The 18,617-nt window shown below is 52.5% G+C and overlaps 2 protein-coding genes across 2 annotated transcripts in view; one reads left to right on the top strand and one right to left on the bottom strand.

Annotated features, from left to right (window-relative positions):
* Positions 1–4,227, top strand: part of AHCTF1 (AT-hook containing transcription factor 1) — a 31,188-nt gene extending 26,961 nt beyond the window's left edge. The window contains exons 33-37 of the mRNA XM_032956032.2: positions 292–476; positions 723–1,845; positions 2,007–2,131; positions 2,573–2,691; positions 3,263–4,227. Of these exons, the coding sequence (XP_032811923.2) occupies positions 292–476; positions 723–1,845; positions 2,007–2,131; positions 2,573–2,691; positions 3,263–3,470 (1,760 nt within the window). The 3' untranslated portion in view covers positions 3,471–4,227. The remainder of the gene's footprint in view (positions 1–291; positions 477–722; positions 1,846–2,006; positions 2,132–2,572; positions 2,692–3,262) is intronic.
* Positions 4,228–6,111: 1,884 nt separating this feature from the next.
* Positions 6,112–17,472, bottom strand: LOC116943296 (protein FosB-like). The gene is made up of 4 exons (XM_032956033.2): positions 17,078–17,472; positions 12,764–13,108; positions 11,887–11,994; positions 6,112–9,883 (listed from the first exon to the last, which is right to left on the bottom strand). The coding sequence occupies exons 1-4, from the start codon at positions 17,222–17,224 to the stop codon at positions 9,272–9,274; spliced, it is 1,212 nt and encodes a 403-aa protein (XP_032811924.2). The 5' UTR covers positions 17,225–17,472; the 3' UTR covers positions 6,112–9,271.
* Positions 17,473–18,617: the final 1,145 nt, after the last annotated feature.

Genomic DNA, 18,617 nt, shown 5'->3' on the forward strand with positions numbered 1-18,617 from the left:
GTACACAGCACAAGACACATCGCTTGTATTCGTAACTGACGTTTGCAGATCACAAACACAGGTTTCGTAATGTTTAGTTGTGCACCGTGTTTCAATTCTGTAGATGGTCAAGTGAATACGTTTCATTGTGGGTGAAGTAGCAATACGTGAATATTCTGATTATTACACAAATTACCTTTTTTACATTGGAAGGAGAGTTTGGAATTTCCCTGCAGTTTCAATGGAACGATCTCATGGTTCCAATTGTTATCATTTCGCCCACCATTTAAACGCGCTTTTTGTCTCAAATAGCTGTGTCCTCAGCTGGCCATGGAAATCTAAGTCACGCAGTGGAAGTGCTGGAGGTGAGGGAAGAAGCCATTGACCTGGCCCTCCCCGCTGCTGCAGTGGTTGAAGAAGAAGAAGTGGTGGAGCCTTTGACAGGGCCTGAACCTGTGTCCACCATGGCTCCGTTTCCCGTGGAGGTTCGAGTCGAGGTATGAATCCATTTGAATACAACTGACGTGGAATGTTGCACATTAGTGTTCATGTTTAATCACATTTTCCCTCCTACGTACTTTGTATTGGTGATGTTCATTTGTTGTCCTTCCCCCGAACCTCCGATGGCATGGTTTTGCTACATATGGTGCGAAAGAAGTTCAATGCACATACACACGTAATAAAAATGTTTAAAATGTAATGTTCAACACGGACTCAATAGACGGGTACATATTTTTGTCCAGGATGCACAAAAAGATGAGTTGGATGTTCGAGAGATGGACAAAGAGAGGCAAGAGACACTACCGGACATTGCTGACACATCCGAGACCAACCCCACATGTGACATCAAAGCTCCTCGGGTGAAGGAAGTGGCAGCTGAAGAGTCAAAGGAAGAGGCTGCTACCACAAACACAAGTGTGAGCGAGGCATGTGAAGGCGAGGAGTTTGATGATGATGATGCAGACCTAGCACTGCCAGATTTGGAGGAATCTACCTCATCTGTGGAGGTTTCCCTAAAGAAGCAGTCAAATACCAGAGCAAAGAACAAATCCAATTACACGCAAGTTAAAGATAAACAAACTGCCACGCGAAGATCCGGCAATAAAACGTCAACTGCCAAGCGTGTTTCAGGTGCAAAAGATTATTCTGAAGAATCGTCTCTATCTGGTGATAATCAAGGAAGTGTAAGGACTAGCCTTCGCCGCAAGGGCAGGAACGTGACCACTGCCAACGAGCGTGAGGGTCACGTGGACAGCACGGCTGCGTACGACACCGTGCCAGCTATCGCCGAGCAGCCGGAAGCTTTGACGTTGACAACAACCTCCGAAACAGATTCCGTACCCGATTTGGCTGCAAGCGACGTACCCAGAAAGCGTCGCAGTCGGAGGCTCCTGCAGGCATCTCTGGTCGAATCGGCCGAAGTCCACCCGACCACCGAAACTCCGGTGACGCCCTCGCGGGCGCTGCGACGCGGCAGACGCTCAAATCTCAGGCCCCTGCCGGAGGTCTTGGCCGAAACCCTAGCGGATGATGCCACCAAACCCGAGGTGCAACCGGCAACTCCCCTCGGCTCGGCCAGCGCCACGCGCTTTGAGTCGAAGCGGGCCCTCCGCTCGGCGAGCAAGAGCAGGCGCACCTTGCCTGCCATTTCGCCCATCCCGGAGAGCGCAGACGGCGGGGAGACTGTGCCGAAGCCGGGGACGACAGAAGCCACGGCGGCCGCGCTAAGGCGCCGCCGCAAGAGCGCAAAGGCAGCGGACGCGTCCCTCGATGTCGCCGACACGCCGGCGGATCCCGGCACCGTGAGCCGGGAGCCCTTCGAGTTCTCGCCTCCCATCAGACGATCCACCAGACGCATCGGGAAGGGTGAGGCTGCAATCAACAACACCTATAATCCTTTTACCCCCTCCACCAAGTGTTATGGAGGAATTGTTCCACAAAGCAAGGTGATCTTTTATATGTTGTGTGAAAATGTGTAACTTGATTGCCGTATTCCGATCGGTGGCTGATTGTTCTTTTTGTTTCAGCCGCGTTGCTCGACAAGTCACAAAGCGAGAGGCCCGCCGTGGTGGACTACGGCTTTTCCTCACCAAATACTCGGATGCGACAATACAATAAGTTACGGACCCCTGAAAAACAGCCGCATGTGGATGTACGTATGTGATAAGGCCTTATGAAAGCACATAGTTGCAGCATGCGCTTGTAATTAAGCATCTAATAATTCCCCTATTCTACACGGTTTAGTATTTTTTTGACACTTTGAGCTCACAATTGATTCAAGAATGAATGATGTTCTGTTGTGTTTACAGTCTAAATCGCAAAATAAGTATGAATGTAATATTTGCTTATCATCTTTGTAACATTCCCAAAAATCACATCATTATTTTGCATAGAATTTGCTCATTACATGTGTTGGCGAATCTTTTTTTTTATATATATATTTTAATGAATTGTTCCATGCCCTTGTCTCATGGTTGATAAGAGTGTTTATGGGTTGCCGGGAGACTTTCATGACATGTGTGTGTGACTTGCAAAACTACAAGAGGTGCAAATGTACGTTGCGTATGTGCTATGGAAATGTTCCCTACCTCAGGTGGCCACCGAAGAAATAGCGGACATGAAGATGCCACCCACGGAGGATGATGAGCCCATTCCTGTGCAAGAGGCAACAGTACGGCAATGCCTTCCAAGGAAAGCCAAGAAAGCCAAAAGGTACTCATCAGTCTTTTCGCAGCCATGACATGCTCCCTCCGTCCTCTGTTGAGCAATGAACTCTGTTCCGTAGACTGACTCTTCCAGAATATCTAGAATGGAAAAATAGCTCTGATCAGAGCACATCCTGTCTGACTTTAGTCGTCCTACCGACAGCAGTTAATCTCTGATATGCTGGAGACTGCGCTGCCTGATTTACGCTCTTTAAATTGGTGAGTAGAACCTTTACCCTCAGCTTGGATGCCCATCCTCGTTTAACCTCTTATCAGTTGTCAACAGGCGGTCGATGAGGTCGGATTAAATGTTTCCACTCTTTCCGGTCTATGGCCACGGCAATTGCTTCCTTCATGCAGTTCCACATTTTATTTTACTGTAAGTTCCCCAAAAAATATTTGGGCAGTACTAAAGTGTTTTTTGAAGTTTGCACCAAATACAGTGTGGGAATTTAAATAGAAAAATGGAAATTTCAGCATGCAACAACTTTATTTTAAGATGTTCTGCTATTTCATGTGCCGCATATGATGGGTCGAATGTTGAGCAACCTAGCTTAACAGCCTCGTGCTTTCCACAGGAAGACAGAGTGGGTGCCTCCTGAGATCGAGCTGAACTTGATCTCTCCACCCGTTACGCCCGCATTCCCTAAGTCCTCGCTGCGGAAAAGGGCGCTGCAGGAGACAGAGCCACTGCAGAGTGCCGAGGAGACGCCAACGGCCCGCACAGGCCTGCGACGATACACGCGAAACGCCTTTGGCCGTTCCAGGAGCCGCGTGAAGCTTTGAGTGGGTCCCAGCAGTGTTTTAGATTTTCTTAAATGACTGTACTAGTAATTGTTAGCTAAACCAAGGAAGGTGTTTATAACTGACATCATTATTTTGCTGCTGGTGTAATTTCATTTATTGCGTTAAAGAGCCATCAACGTCACCGTTAAATATAACATGTTACCCCGGAAATTATTATTTTGATGGCTTTAAAGTTTTAACCGTTGAAAGGATAATATTTTCATATGCTTATATTTTATTGATGTATAAAAGTGTGTTTGATTTACAACCAAGACAGCCATGGGAAATAAATGCAAGATAACGTTTAATAGGTGACATTTTATTAATATTCCAAATTTCAAGTCCCGTTTTTAATAGGCATTGTGCATTGATCATATTTTTGCATTCAACAAGATCTAATTTTGGGTGTCTTTTTCTCCAAATTAAATCAAATTCAAGCAGGGGTTACAGTTCATAAGGAAGAAAGGTACCTGGTCAAAATACACTGCAATTGCCCATGGGAATTTGACCACTTTGGTATATGCAAATCCTTTATTGTATAGAATTTGTACTTTGCATAATTCTAAAACTTTTCAAGGACTTGTTTGTTTATATGTGTAAATTATTGAGTGTCTTGCAGTTTTTTCTGCAATTTGTGAACAAGTTGTTTTGTACGTGGCTGACATTTGTGTACATTTTATTGAAAGAGGCATTTCTGAAAGATGAAAATCTATACTTGATCTAAGTCGCAAATAAAGCTTTAAGAATTATCACCTTATCCAAATTTTGTGTGGTGCCATTTCACATTCCATCTTGACGTGATATAAAGAACAAGTTATGTTTTAATCTCAAACGACATGTTTAAACAATGAAACTTTTATTTTGTGGCGCACAAAGCCTCAAGTTGTACCAAATTATAATTGACTTCTTGATGTCCAACCGAGCGCTGCAAAGCGGTGCATCACTGGAGCCCTCAAGCTGACCCCCGACACCGTTGCTTCCCGTGTTGTCGCACATTGCTCGCCCAATCCTTTCGACGCGACGCAGAAGTCCTCCAGGAAGTCCAGTTCATTGTAGAAAATGTACGTTCCCCCCCCCCCCTTCCACCAGGATCTAAAACATGTCCCTCGCCATTGCTTGAAGTCACGCAAGCCATTTTGGACCCGTGTGTTTAACCTTTCAAATCTGTATTTCAACCCTGAACATTTTTTTTAAGCCAAATGGAGTTCACAAGTCACAAACTCCTTGTGAAAGATCCGACGCAGAAGATCGAACAGCTTACGGGCCACAACCTTAAAACCGCATCTCCAAAAGAACAGGTAGGTGCAGTTACTTGATGCACAAATGGAATCTTACAAAATCTTGTGTGACTGGTCACCCATAAACCTTGTAACAACTCGATGCTTGTCTCACAAATACAAAGGAGACACCACAGCCGTGATGCTCCACTCTGCTGCTCCTGACAATCATCTGGCTCAACCACCTCGATGCAAACTTACAATTATTGCTCTAAATCAGGGATGGGGAACCTTTTTTTCTGCCAAGGGCCATTTGGATATTTATAACATCATTCGCGGGCCATACAAAATTATCAACTTAAAAATTAGCCCGTTATATTTGGTCAAACGTTCAATTAACTCGCCCCTAATGTGATGGCTGGAACAGACTAAATGATTTCGTGGGCCTTATACGGCCCGCGGGCCGGACGTTCCCCACAATTGCTCGAAATAAAGAGCCATACGGAGATGTTAATTCGAGTAACCTCATATCCAAGCTCACTTCGGAACAGTCATGATGTCTCTAACTTTGCCCATGTTCTCCGACTCCTCGCGAGGTGTGACATTGGGAGTTAAAGCCACGTGGACAAGTCGAGGTGGGATTCTCATTTGGGTCGGAGCTTGGTCGAGTACATCATCGGTAACCTCGACAAGGATTTTACGGGGTTTTACAGTGTCGCCCAGAGCCACAATGTCACCACTGTTCTAACGCTCCGACCCTGCTCGACCTCGGTCTGGCCAATACATATCTGAGAGTCGCCCTCGATCGGGAGGTCACCCGTGTGACCCTTGAGGCTCTGTACGCCACTCCACCCGGCTTTGTGCGGCCAAGTCCGGCAAAAACTTTCGCTCCAGGGACAGTGAGGGTATTGTAACATAGCAGGCAGCAGGTGGCGGTGTAACTCAATTTAAAATGTGATCCCAATGAGCACAATTGTACAGATGTTTTTACCAAACCACTCCTGGACGAGGACCTCCCCCTGCCGTGCAGGTCGGCGTTGTTTGAGCCTATTTAGAGCACTATTACTATGGCCTTCATCCAGCAGTGGATTGGCGAGTGAGGACTGGGGAAGGTGGGGAGTGAGGACGTGGTAGCACAGTACATTGGATTTTTGCTGCATGCTCTCTGCTAAGTGTTTTGAGACGCATTGGGCATGGATTACGCTCTATAATTCATTAACGTAGGCCGGCAACAGACTATGATGCATGTTTTTGTTACGTGTGGCAAATGCGTGAACAGTGGTCACTCATCCAAGCATTCTCCAGGCTCGTACCTGCTTATCTTCCGAGATGAGATTGTGTGCTGCATTCCAGGTGATTAGGTCCGCAGGCTTTAAATCGGTTTCGTATTCAGCACTCGTATTTATCAGATAACACACGGACTGTTGGGTTTAATATTTTATTCCGTACCTTTTTGTTTACACTAAGTCTCTAACGATGGTATAAAAAAATAAATGTGTACAAATTGGCAAACATTGAACGCCTAGGCGTCGTTACGTTTTCATGGAAAACAAAACGTTGACAAACGTCGTAAAACATACGCGCACGCACACACTGCCTACTCTTATGAAAATAAATATTTCAGTACGTAAATATTACATCAAAAATATACCAATGTTTTATATATTAACTCTCGATTTCCGTCAGTTTGTAAAATGGTTTATTTTTTTAAGAAAATAGAGGCATGCAGTAACTCACACAAGGTCGCCATGCAAATTACCATATCTTTTCGAAATTCACCAGAACCTGCGAATATTTTATTTTTGTAAACTACACATCGGGATACGAAGCTTTGCTTTCCAAACTAAGATCTAACAATCCCCATGCAGGGAAACACATCGAGGCAGATAGTGGCTTCTGGCCCAATCGGATTTAATTCCCTTGCCCAGGGGTGGGCAACCTGCGGATCCGGAGCCGCATGCGGCTCTTTAAGAACCGCTTCTCAGTGATGTTATTCGCCTGCGTTTCTGCTCTTGAAATATTTTTTTTTTTAGCAAATTCGAAAAGAATGGCTGCTCTTGTTATTTTTGCTTGCCCCGACCTCTGCCCTCGCCCGAACGCTCCTTCAACTCACGGCGTACAACTCGGTGCCAACTGCAGCCTCGTCCGGAAACACACCACCCGGTCTCGCCACACACACCACATGGGCCTCACTGTTCAAAACTAAATTCGCGATCCACATCGAGTCAACGACATTTCGCGTGCGCCGCGGAATCCGATAAATGCGCCCGTGTTTATTTTTCGTCGCACAGCGCCGACGCAGGAAGCAGGAGCGAAGCACGCCGAGCGATTGCGTCCACGCGTAAACAGCTGTGCGCTACAACATCACGTGAGCGATCGTGACCATGTCGGTGACCGTGCCCGTGCTCGCGCGGTGTCAGCGGCTGCGCCCTAACAATACCGCCACACATAATAATGTAGGCCTACTTTTGCTGAACAAAATTATCCTGGGGTCCGTGCGCCACTTGAGTTGTAAGGGATGCACTCATTTCTGGCTGCGATTCCGATATCGGGTAATGTCAAGCGTCTGTGTTTAAGTGCTAGTATGTTGTTATTCCACGTCCCTACGATAACGTCAAAGTGTATACCCAACGTGTTCTGAATCCAGGATGGCTTTAGTAGCTGCATGATGCCCGGGTGTGTGGGGTTTTATTTATTATTTTATCATCTACGATGATGATGAAGAGTTGTTTTGATACCACCTTCTGGCCACCCCAGGCACTGACGTAAAAAAAACATACTTTTGGTTACCAGTGGCACACATTTCAATAAAATGTGAATATCTGGATATTTTAAGGTATGCATGTTGTGAAGCTAAGTATATTTTCTCGTTAGAGACCCAAGTGCATTATTGCAAACTTACAAGTAGGGGCGATTATATTCAAAGGTAAAAGTATAACCTTTAAAAAATGCATCACGTGTCGCTGTTGTATGAAAATAATGTACTGTAGTTGACTTTGTTGAAGGTAAACAATCACCGTTAAACGGAGAGCACTTTTATTATGTAGTAGTTGTCAGTGGAATGGCAGTGGCCACTCGGCGAGTGATTACCAAGACTCCAGGCTGCCTGCTGAGGAGGTTAACGATCTACGTTTGCTCACAAAATGTACAAAAAATATCTGTAAACATGACATGAGTGGAATGCCTGCAAACTGGCGGTGATCACTTCGCGTTCGTCTCATAAGCGCGGTCACGTGTTAAAACCGTTGCCGTACGATGCCAACGTGAGGTTCGCATCACAGTAGTGACTTGGGTATCCACGTACCGGAAAGCACATTGCGCCAAACGATTTTTTGTGTGTCAAGGACTTCGTCGACTCGGTTAAAATAATGCCACTGTTGGCGCCACGCCGGCAAAATAACGTTGTACAATTCAATAAAATTACTTAACGGTACGAGCAAAAGTGCTCCGCCAAGCTACTATGCCCATTCGTTCGTTTGCAATCCCGGCGAAAGTCGTATAAAGCCCTCGGTCCTAAAGTATGGCACAACTGATTGTCTGGTCGCACGCGGGCTGATCAAGACACCACTGCGTTATTACAATGAGATAAACCGCGTTTCACAGTTGTATGCACACGAATATTAAGAGCTGCCTTCGTTGGCGTTTTCCCATCCCCGTCCCTGGACTCGGCTGCTCTCCTCGGGCAGCCGCCTCGCCCCGTTTGCGATGGCGTCGCAGTACAGGTGACTTAGGGACTTTTTTTCACAAACCTTCTTGAAACCAGAGGGGATGGGGTGGCGGGCGGGGGGGGGGGGCGGTAGGCCACAAGTTGTGCGCTCGCCGAATATTTTTTCCGGACCCTCTCGGCGACACGATGTGTGCCGACATGGCCACCGGTCCCCCACTCCCAACAATTTCAAAAAATGATTCCACGCACCGCATACTTCAGTCGACGACTCAGTGCAAAAAGCTTTTTTTTTTTAAACAAAATAAATAGTTCGTAAAACTAGTTTCATGTTGTTTTCAACATTTGTTTTTAAAACGAGCCGAACGTTGACACTAAACGTACAAATAAATAGAAATAACCTACGAGGAATAAATAAATACGAGTCACCGCGGTGTTGCGCGATCGCGAGAACGAGGCTGTGACCGTCCTCACGCGTGCCGCTCTCCACGGCGCCGTGGGCACCAAACGTACGCAGCGAACAAAACATTGAAAAGGCCGGACTCCGCAAAGAGTTTGGCAGGGTACGTTGTTAAGAACACACCAGCCAAGACAAAACTAGAGCCACCCTTAATGCTCACCAACCAACCATTAGTATTCACGTCACTCCTAAGCCTGATGCAAGCACCACAGTGGCCGAGTGTGGTTGGCATGGGCCCTGTTCCAACGATTGAAACGGGGGCCTCCCCTGTCCAGCTCTCCCCCACTCCCATCCAGTTAACCCAGTGCCTGGGCTCCTCCTGCCCCGTGAGTCCATGTGCGGTTGTACCGCCCGCACCTCCGACAGCAGCGCCACCGACTGCGCCTCAACTCTTCCCCACGTTTTCATTTTTTCTCCACTTTACGCTCTCAGTGGGGGGGGGTGGGGTGGGGGGGGGGTCTCATAGCGCGAGCAGCGTGGGGGACCCAAGTGAGTCGGGTGACTCCTGCCCCCCGCCGCTGGCGCTGCCTCCGCCACTGCTGCTCGCGCTCAAGTGGCGCAGGCTCCCGACATACGAGGCGCAGCCTCCCGCCTCCTCCTGCGATCCGCGCTCGCCGCCCCCCACGGCCACCGATGCCGCGGGGTAGCTGGCATATCCCGCGTAGCCGCCGTGTCCCTCGTGGCCGGGGTAGCCCAGTTGCCCGGCGTAGCCCGTGTAGGCGAGGGCGCACGCCGGCGCTCCGGCGCTGCTCAGCGGCTCCAGGTCGAAGTAGTAGCTGCCGGAGATGCTCACTTCCGGCGCGGGCTGCATGGCACAGTCCCCGACCGCCGGAGCGAAACTTCTGGACGGTGGCGGTGGGGCCAGAGAGGACGGCTCCTCCCGCTTGGGCAGAAGGTGCGAGAGGCACGGGGAGGCACCGGCCATTCCCTCACGCTCGCTCTCCTCCTCGCTGGGCATCTTGCAGACGGGGCGGTGAGCGGCCAGGATGAACTCGAGTCGCTCCTTATCCTTCTTCAATCTCTCGATCTCCGACTTGAGCCCCGCGCCCTCGTCCTCCAGCTCGTCCGTCTCCTGAGAAACATTGAAACGCGTTGTCGTAAATTCCTTGCGCGTGGCGGAATGAATGGCGACCGACGGGTCCGCGTCCAGGTTCGTTAGCTGCCAGGGAGGGACTTCAGCCGATTGGAGGCGCATTTCTCCGACGCCTCCGCTGAGTGTTTGGGCTTGACAGCGACTGACGATGTGTTACGTGGACGACAAGTGGGAGCGCGTTGACTACGAACTCCCCCCCTCCCACCCACCCCCCCCCCCATCCATACCGTGAAGATCACACTGTTGTAACACATCACCGACGAGTTGCGCCGAGAGAGGGCCTCCCATATCACCCGGCACCGGTACGAACATCTCCCCGTGCACCCGTCCGCAAACCCCGCCAATTAAAACACTTCCCAGGAGCGAGCTCCACAAACACGTGGGGCACCGGGGGCCGTCGTCGCACCGAGCGGGCGCCGCGGTGTGGGGAGAAGAGCCCACGGCGAAAATAGTGCCGCGGCTACGTCGCTGAAGATGGGAGGCAGAGCTGGCGAATCGCCACCCCCCCCCCACTCTGGACAATGGGCGGTGAGACAAGGAGCGGATGAAAGAGCGCGGCACGGGGCAACAACCGCGAGTTTTGAGAGAACAGAGCGCGGCAGGTCGGCCACGTAATTGCGCTACAATCCGTAACGGGGTATTAATTTTTCAAGAAAGGGGATCTGGGGAGAGAGGGGGAGAGGGCGCGAGTAGCGTACGCGCGCCTCGATATAACCCCGCAAGCCTTCGAGCCCGCTCTTTATTTCCTTCCCTGTGAGATCGTCGGGTGGGTGGATGGATGGCACCGGTGTTGGGCCCAGATGATACTTTTATTAGCACAGGGGCCAGAACCTGGCCTGCAGGAAAGTCGGCAGCCGCTGTCCGATAACGTTGTTGTGATGAGAAGGCTGAGCGGGGGACGGTCGGGAGAGGGTTCGGTCTTGAGTTGTGGGGGGCGGCTGGGACCCCGCTGTGTATGCGGTAGCTGTGTGTGTGCGCGATAGCTGTGTGTGTGTGTGCGGTAGCTGTGTGTGCGCGATAGCTGTGTGTGTGTGCGCGGTAGCTGTGTGTGTGTGTGCGCGGTAGCTGTGTGTGTGTGTGTGCGCGGTAGCTGTGTGTGTGTGTGTGCGCGGTAGCTGTGTGTGTGTGCGCGGTAGCTGTGTGTGTGTGTGTGCGCGGTAGCTGTGTGTGTGTGTGTGCGCGGTAGCTGTGTGTCTGTGCGCGATAGCTGTGTGTGTGCACGGTAGCTGTGTGTGTGTGTGTGTGCGCGGTAGCTGTGTGTGTGCGCGGTAGCTGTGTGTGTGTGCGCGGTAGCTGTGTGTGTGTGTGCGCGGTAGCTGTGTGTGTGTGTGTGCGGTAGCTGTGTGTGTGTGTGCGCGGTAGCTGTGTGTGTGCGCGGTAGCTGTGTGTGTGTGTGCGCGGTAGCTGTGTGTGTGTGCGCGGTAGCTGTGTGTGTGTGTGCGGTAGCTGTGTCTGTGTGTGTGCACGGTAGCTGTGTGTGTGTGTGTGCGGTAGCTGTGTGTGTGCACGGTAGCTGTGTGTGTGCGGTAGCTGTGTGTGTGCACGGTAGCTGTGTGTGTGTGTGTGTGCGGTAGCTGTGTGTGTGCACGGTAGCTGTGTGTGTGTGTGTGTGCGGTAGCTGTGTGTGTGCACGGTAGCTGTGTGTGTGCGGTAGCGTAGCGGTTAGCGCTACGCTGCTCTACGAATCCAGCGACCCGAGTTCGTTTCCCTCTCGCGGCCACCAACACCGGTGACGATTATCTGAACCGGTTCTGGTCCTCCCCTAGGTCGACTTAACCTCAAATGAGTACCTGGTGCGAGGTTTAAATATTGCCGCTATGGGGGGAGACGTGATGTTGGGCCATCCACCCCCCTTCGGCCTTCCCAGGTGCTGCTATCGCTTAACAGCACTTGCCTCAAAGATCTGCTAAGGCTACATGAGTGGTGGTGGCGGTGGGGGGGGGGGGGGGCGATGGTTCTCGGTCTCTTGGAGCTGCACCCACCGCCTGGAGTCGCTCGGTGAGCTCCTGGCGCCGGTTCCGGCAGCGAGCGGCCGCCTGCTTGTTCCGCTCCCGGCGCACGCGACGCTTCTCCGCGTCCGCGGGATTCAGCTACAGGGAGAAGGGAGGAGGAACGGGGGTGGGGGGGGTGGGGGTGGAAGACGGAGGAGGAAAGGGGATGGCAGGTACAGGAGATGAGATATACTCAAACGTATTCCTGGCATTTTCCCCCTCCGTGTGGAGTTCTGCCTTCCCGATCCTCCATAATACGGATTTTTTGGGGAGGGGTTAGATCGCGTAAATATGAATGTGTCGTTAAGCCTGTCACCACCTGTCACAGCCAATTAGTGAGGGTTATCACGTAAACTGAATACCCCAATTCGTTTCTAGTACAGCACACCGGTGTGTTGGAGAGCAAATCCACAACATTTACAATCTTGAGTAAGACGTTTGGCCAGGAATTACAACTCGCATCATCAGACGACACATTATATGTAAGCGATCTCGCCCAACAAGAAACCTGTATTATGGATGATATTGGTCGCGAAAGCCTCCTGTGTGTGCAGTGGAGTGACAAAGGGTTGTTAAAACAGACGCACTTTGCGACGTGTGTATGCGATGATTGCCATCGAGGATTTATTCCTCACTCGCTATTTTCTTTAACGCTGCTTGGGCTGGCTTGGAATAGGGATTATTGGTGTAAGGTACTACCACCAGGGTACCAGATATTCCTATCCATAACAATCCTATATATTGTCCCCGATATATGTTAGCATTATATGAACAGGTTCAGGACACAATAAGACGAGATGGATGTGGCGTGGGCAAAATCATTCCCGGAACAGAATTCCGGACTTGTCCGGCTGAAATTGATGCTCACATCATCGTCTCTCCTCCGCCTGCCGCCTCGGTTGCTCCCATGCGGCCGCACATGCTGCTGCTGCTGCTGCTGGTGGTGTCGGTGCTGCTGCTGCTGCTGATGGAGATGGGAGATGGACGCGAGGGGATGTGTGGAGACCCCCCCCAGCGGGTAGGGCTCCGAGTCCGGGCAGCAGGAACCGGGAGGGAAGGCCACGGGGAGCGCCTGGGGGTCGTGCGGGGCCTTGCGGGGCCCCGAGGCGATGACCGTCGGCTGAACCATCCACTGCAGCTCCCGGCTGGTGGTGACGTCGGTGACCGTCGGCACGAAGAGAGGGCCAGCTCCCGGCGGGTCGCACACGAACGCCTGTGGCACGCGCACGGCAGGGGGGCGGGGGGGGCGGGGAGCGACTCCTCCTGTGAGCGGTGGACGTCAGGGCGGGTCTGGGCTCCACCGATCATCGCGACGGTGATGGCCGAATCAACCGATTGGATAACGCGCATAGAGTGGAGGGGAAAAAAAAAAGTCACCTCTACCCCACGTGTGCCGCTGGACGGGAAGTGGCAGGTGGGGACTCGGTGATGGCATCGGCGTTATCAGCCGCTATCACGCTGGGCGTGTTTTGAAGGGGGTTTCCTGCCTTCTCGAGGCAGGGTGTCTTTCTTTTAGAGGGGCCAGAGGAATCGACCACAAGCAAGAGGGAGTCGATTACATTTTCTCGTGGATTCATCGACCGATCGTTCCAGCGCTCGATGCGACTCACCCAGGTAAGCCTCGCCGAGTCTCAAGGCACGTGTGCCTGAGGTTGCTGCTACATTGGAACATTCGCTCAACTCCATTCATGAGAGTTTGACTTCGTGTGGGAGGAGACCAGAGACCCTGGAGAAAACCCTCCACCACGCATTATACGAGGGGGCGACACTCAGCAGACACATCTCCTGGCTGCCACCTCGGCCCCACGCCTACAACACGCGGCAAGCCCCGATGATCACCATAACACGCGCTCACCAAACTCAAGCCTGCTAAGCTTCTGAGATCCCATTCAGAGTGAGCTGGTCGTGGTGGATTGAGAAGGCGTGAGTGCAAGATGGTCAGCAGATGTGTGACGTGGAGTGGTCCCACTCACTGGGCTGTGGAAGTGGCACAGGAATCGCGGTGCAGAGACTATGCTCACAAACACGGAATTGCCAAGGTTTGGCCAGAGGCTGTGTTCCAGTTTTCCCTCGCATGAAGTTCACAACACGTTGAAGTGTCGGTGGAGAAATATTCTAAAGCAGTCTTGAGACTCAACGGAGTTCACTGGGATGCTATAGTTTAACGTGCTGTACATTTGTAAAACTTTGCGTGATTATAAACAAGTTTAAATAAGCAATTTTCCGGTGCACGATTGACCAATGAATTGGTCAGTGCTAGGATTGGCTTTTTTAATCAACGTTAATTCAGCAGTGGTTGTTCCGTGGATAATCTGACAGCGTCATTGGAACGTGGAATTTCCACTGCTGGTTTAACAGAGATGCCATCGTCCCATTGCTGCCCGAAACACAACAGTGCACCCATCACCGGGCGTTCGGGCGTATTTGATTTGCCACATTGGCGTGCTAAATGCAGACATAAGGAACGTTGGCCAGCACGTGCCGCGTCACAGGTCCCGACAGTCTGACCTCAAATATCACGATCAGCAGAATCGAATATCCTGCGCAGCGGCGTGGCGTGATCGGTATCTGGACTCCTCGACCCCCTCGGCCCCACCCCACGCTGGCGTATCGAACAATACAGGGCCCCTGTCAACCTCGCCCCCACAAACTTCCCTTTATGTATCCAGGCGCCTGAGTCAACTCCGGTCCGTCGGGCCCTGGTGCAGTTGCGCCGCCAGCACGCTGCAGTACTTGACAGCCACGACACTGAATATATTCGCCACAGAGTGATTATACACTCGCACAGAGACCCACAGAGTTGCACGGAGTCCCGTGACTCGCGTAGAGGTCCACAGACAGTGGCGGGACGTGGTTGGAAGAAAGATTGAAAAAAATGCCCCCCCCCCGCTATCCAATCCCTCTCGGTTTCCAATCCCGGCCACCCACTCTTCCCAGCTCGGCGCCTGCCCACGCGTCGGCGCTCGGACGCGAACCCGTTCAAGAGTTTTGGAAGCCCCCCCAAAACATCACCCGTCCCGCCTCTCGGCAGACCGCCGAAATCCCCACGCATCCATTCCCGAGCCGGGAGACCCTTTTCCCATTACGAAGCGTCACTTTTGGGAAGTGAAAGGCCACGTGGAGCGGCGGAACTCGCCTCCTCCCACGCGCTCGACTTCCCGGAGCGCTGGTTGGCCTTTTGAGAGGCCGCGCTCACTCGCTGTAACTTTTACGCAAACAGCGTCCCTGCCTCAACCCCAAACTCACGCGGGCGGCAGCTTCCTTCATGTTACCTACCGTGGCCTTATAGCCTTTCATCATCATCATCATCCATCATCGTTGGTAACCATGAAGGTCTCCAAGCCGCCGCCGCCGCCGCCACCTCTCACGACCAGACGATGATGCCATTATCAACCCACCTAGCACCTGCCCACGCATGCACTGATTTTTGTCGCTCCATCTCCGTGGTGGACGCCCTCTCAGACGCGTTGCATTCCTTGGCTGACACTTTATTTAACCGTCGTCAGTTTGGTTTTGCTCTGCACGAGTGTGATGGTCAGAATCGCTTGTAGGGGTATTGCACCATTCACAACCTACTTGCTATATGGCCACCTCAGCCCAACGGGTTTGGGAGTTTCAGACATCTCTACGTGATCCACCAACCTTTGCCCCCAAAGCGCCGGATCGCAGGCGTGCACCACCACTCTCAGGCTCACCCTGGGGACAGACTGGCGCTTACCATATGCATGTGGAAATTCCACCACGCTCGCTTGTGAGAGACGTTCTCGATTTACAATTGTGGCACCTCCTATAGAGGGGCCCAGGGCACTGCGCTATGAACCCGGCTGCGACCCGAGTTCGATTTCCGGCCACGGCTAACAAGTGCCGTAAGATCTCTTAACCGGTTATGTGCACGCCCCCCCACCTCATCCCCCTTCCTTCACCAGAGAATGGTGAAGTATAGTCAAAATCATCATGAACGGCATGAACGGAGATCAATAAACACGCCAAATCATGGAGACGCCTTCAAACCAGCAGTAGAGTGGCGGAAATTCCACATTCCCATGGTAGGAGCCAGCCTGTTCATGAAACAAAATATAATTTGACTGCCCACAAAGCGGTCCTGAATTTATAGCCCCTTAAATATAGGGCGAGGAAAATATCGGTTTCTGAACGCATAGCCTACCAATTGTGTTTTAGAGACGTAATAAACAACGATTCCTTGCCCGAGAATCAAACTCAGGTGGGCCAAGTTCATAGCCACAGTGCGCCGACCACTGCGCCACCGCTCCACCCCAGCGTGTACTGAGATATACAGCAATTACACTTCCCAGACACAAGCAGCAAAACGCGTGCAGTGATTCACTTTGCACGCCGCCAGCACACACGTGTCACGTGTCACGCGCAACGCCTTCAAATACACACCACACACCGCACACACACACACCGCACACTGCACAAACACACCCCCACACCAAACACACCGCACACTACACACCGCACACACACCAAATACACATCGCACACACCGAACACACCGTCCTTCTTGGACATATTCGCATAAATAGAGCCACGCTCGCTACACCTGTGCCTGTAGCAGGATGAGTGGAGTCCGGTCATACACAGCAGCGCTTCTCGATTGGCTGTCGTAGACTCCGGATGCACACGGAACCCTCACGGAGCCCTCAAGCACAACGCTTGTCACAATCATTTAGGAAACTGGCCAAACCTGCCAGTGCAGGACCCTCCTGGACCATTCATCCTGAGACTCTGCGCCGCTTCTCCGTCTCACGTGTGAATGAGCGCCCCTGCCAAGCTACTCGCACAGGATGTCGCTTTGTGTGACGATTTCATCATCGCCCTCACCACCAACAACATCGCCTGCAGCTGTCGCTGTTAAACAACAACAGCGGCCAGCTAATAGCGAGCACAGCTTCACGTGCGTCTCGTCCTGTAACAGTATTGTCAACGTCACTTTGATCATCCGCCGCTGTTCCCGTTAAGCAACTTTGCACCTTAACCAAAAGCTGCACGCGTCTTACCCGCTGCTATATATATAGTACAGTCCTGTACCATCGCCACCACCATCATCGCCGTCATCATCATCTGCGGCCGCTATGAACAACAGCGCCTAGCTAGCGAGTTATCCGACAGCCGGCATCTCCGTGTAGTCGGTGGGCACCAGGGCTCCCACAAGCCTCACCTGGCAAGACGCAGCAGCAGCAGCAGCGGCGGCGGCGAATACGGCATCGGAGCTCATGAAGGGAGGGGAGCCGTGCGCTGACGAGAGGCTCTCCCGAGAGCCGCTCTCCCGTTCCAGGTAGGAGGAGGAGGAGGAGTCCTGTAGCATCTCAGTTGGGGGGGGGAGGGTGGGGCCCCTTTCAGAGGCTGCCTTCGGCCCCGTGGCAGACGAGAGGGAATCTGTCCTTGTCCACTGGGTCAGGTGGCAGCAGTGGGTCGTAGGTAGCAGCAGCAGCTGAGGCAGCGTGCGCGATGATGATCTTGTGTGGAGCTCCCGGGTCACGGCGTCGGCTCTTATAGCCACAACCACCACTCGCCAACCCCGCCTTGCCCACGCACGGCTGATCCCCCCCCCCCCCCCCCCCCGTGCGAACGCGAGAAGGAGCAGATACAACGAAATCGCACAAGGCGGATTTTTCCTCCGAGCTCGGGAGGACTGTGGGGGGGGGGGGGGGGGGTAAACTGCGTCCGCGTCCACCGCTCGGTTGTCCACCTCGAGGGCGATGTCTCTCTCCGTCTCTCTGTCTCGCGGAAGCCTCGGGCTGCTGGCTGTGTCGAGGCGAGTGAGGCTGGCGGAGCCAGACCTCGTTGCGTGCGCGCGCCTCGGCCGCGATTGCCTCGTCGCGTGTGAGCTCTCTATTTAAGCCACCGCCACTTCCCCTTTTTCTCCATATATGGTATTGTGCCGGGGGTATCCTACACCGTGACGTACTTGGGATTCCCTCGAGCGCCTGGTTTTTCCTCTCTCTCTCTCTCGCTCGCGGTGACGCGCATTATTTTTAATCCTTGCTTCGAAACGGTGCTCGATGCACCCTTAAGATGAACACGTGCATCGCCCGTGAAGTGAGGGGGGGTCTCCCCCCCCTCCCGCCTCACAGTGAGCGTTGTAGGACCATACTTCACCACGCTGGTCGGTGGCTGGTTGGTTGAATGTGGGTGGGGGAAGTACAGAACTACAATGGACTTTTCCTGCACCGCTCTTTGCTCTACCCCACCCCTCACCCCCCACCGAGGAATCCCGTTGCACTCCGTGGTGCGTGGTGGTCGTCTATGCAAGTGCCGGCCAGGTTTGGTCCTGCTTAGCCGCTAGGGTTGAGCCTGAATCGTGATGGGACCACGGGCAGCGAACACACATTCAGCTCTTGAACATCGCGGGTTGGCGTGAGAAGCCCGGAGCTGTGGGCAGCCAATCCCTCACAGTACAAAGGCAAAGGTCGCCCCTATAGCCTCAACAGACCTTTGTGTGGCAAGTTGTGTTTGCGAGCACCTATTCAGGCCGGAACGGCACACCAGGGGGTGGGTGGCCAGCACCACGCACGACCGCCTTTGTCTCCCCATTGACAGTAAAGTACGCACAGCTCTTTATCAATCCACTGCTGGATGAAGGCCTCATCACGCTGTAGTTTGGTTGTGGGTGGGAGGAGGAGGGGGGTTGATTGACCATACTTCACCACGCTGGTGGGGGGAGGTTGATTGACCATACTTCACCACGCTGGTGGGGG

This window comes from Petromyzon marinus, chromosome 17 (assembly GCF_048934315.1).
Source record: "Petromyzon marinus isolate PM22_M1 ecotype Great Lakes invasive population chromosome 17, UKy_Petmar_22M1.pri1.0, whole genome shotgun sequence".
Lineage (NCBI taxonomy): Eukaryota > Metazoa > Chordata > Hyperoartia > Petromyzontiformes > Petromyzontidae > Petromyzon > Petromyzon marinus.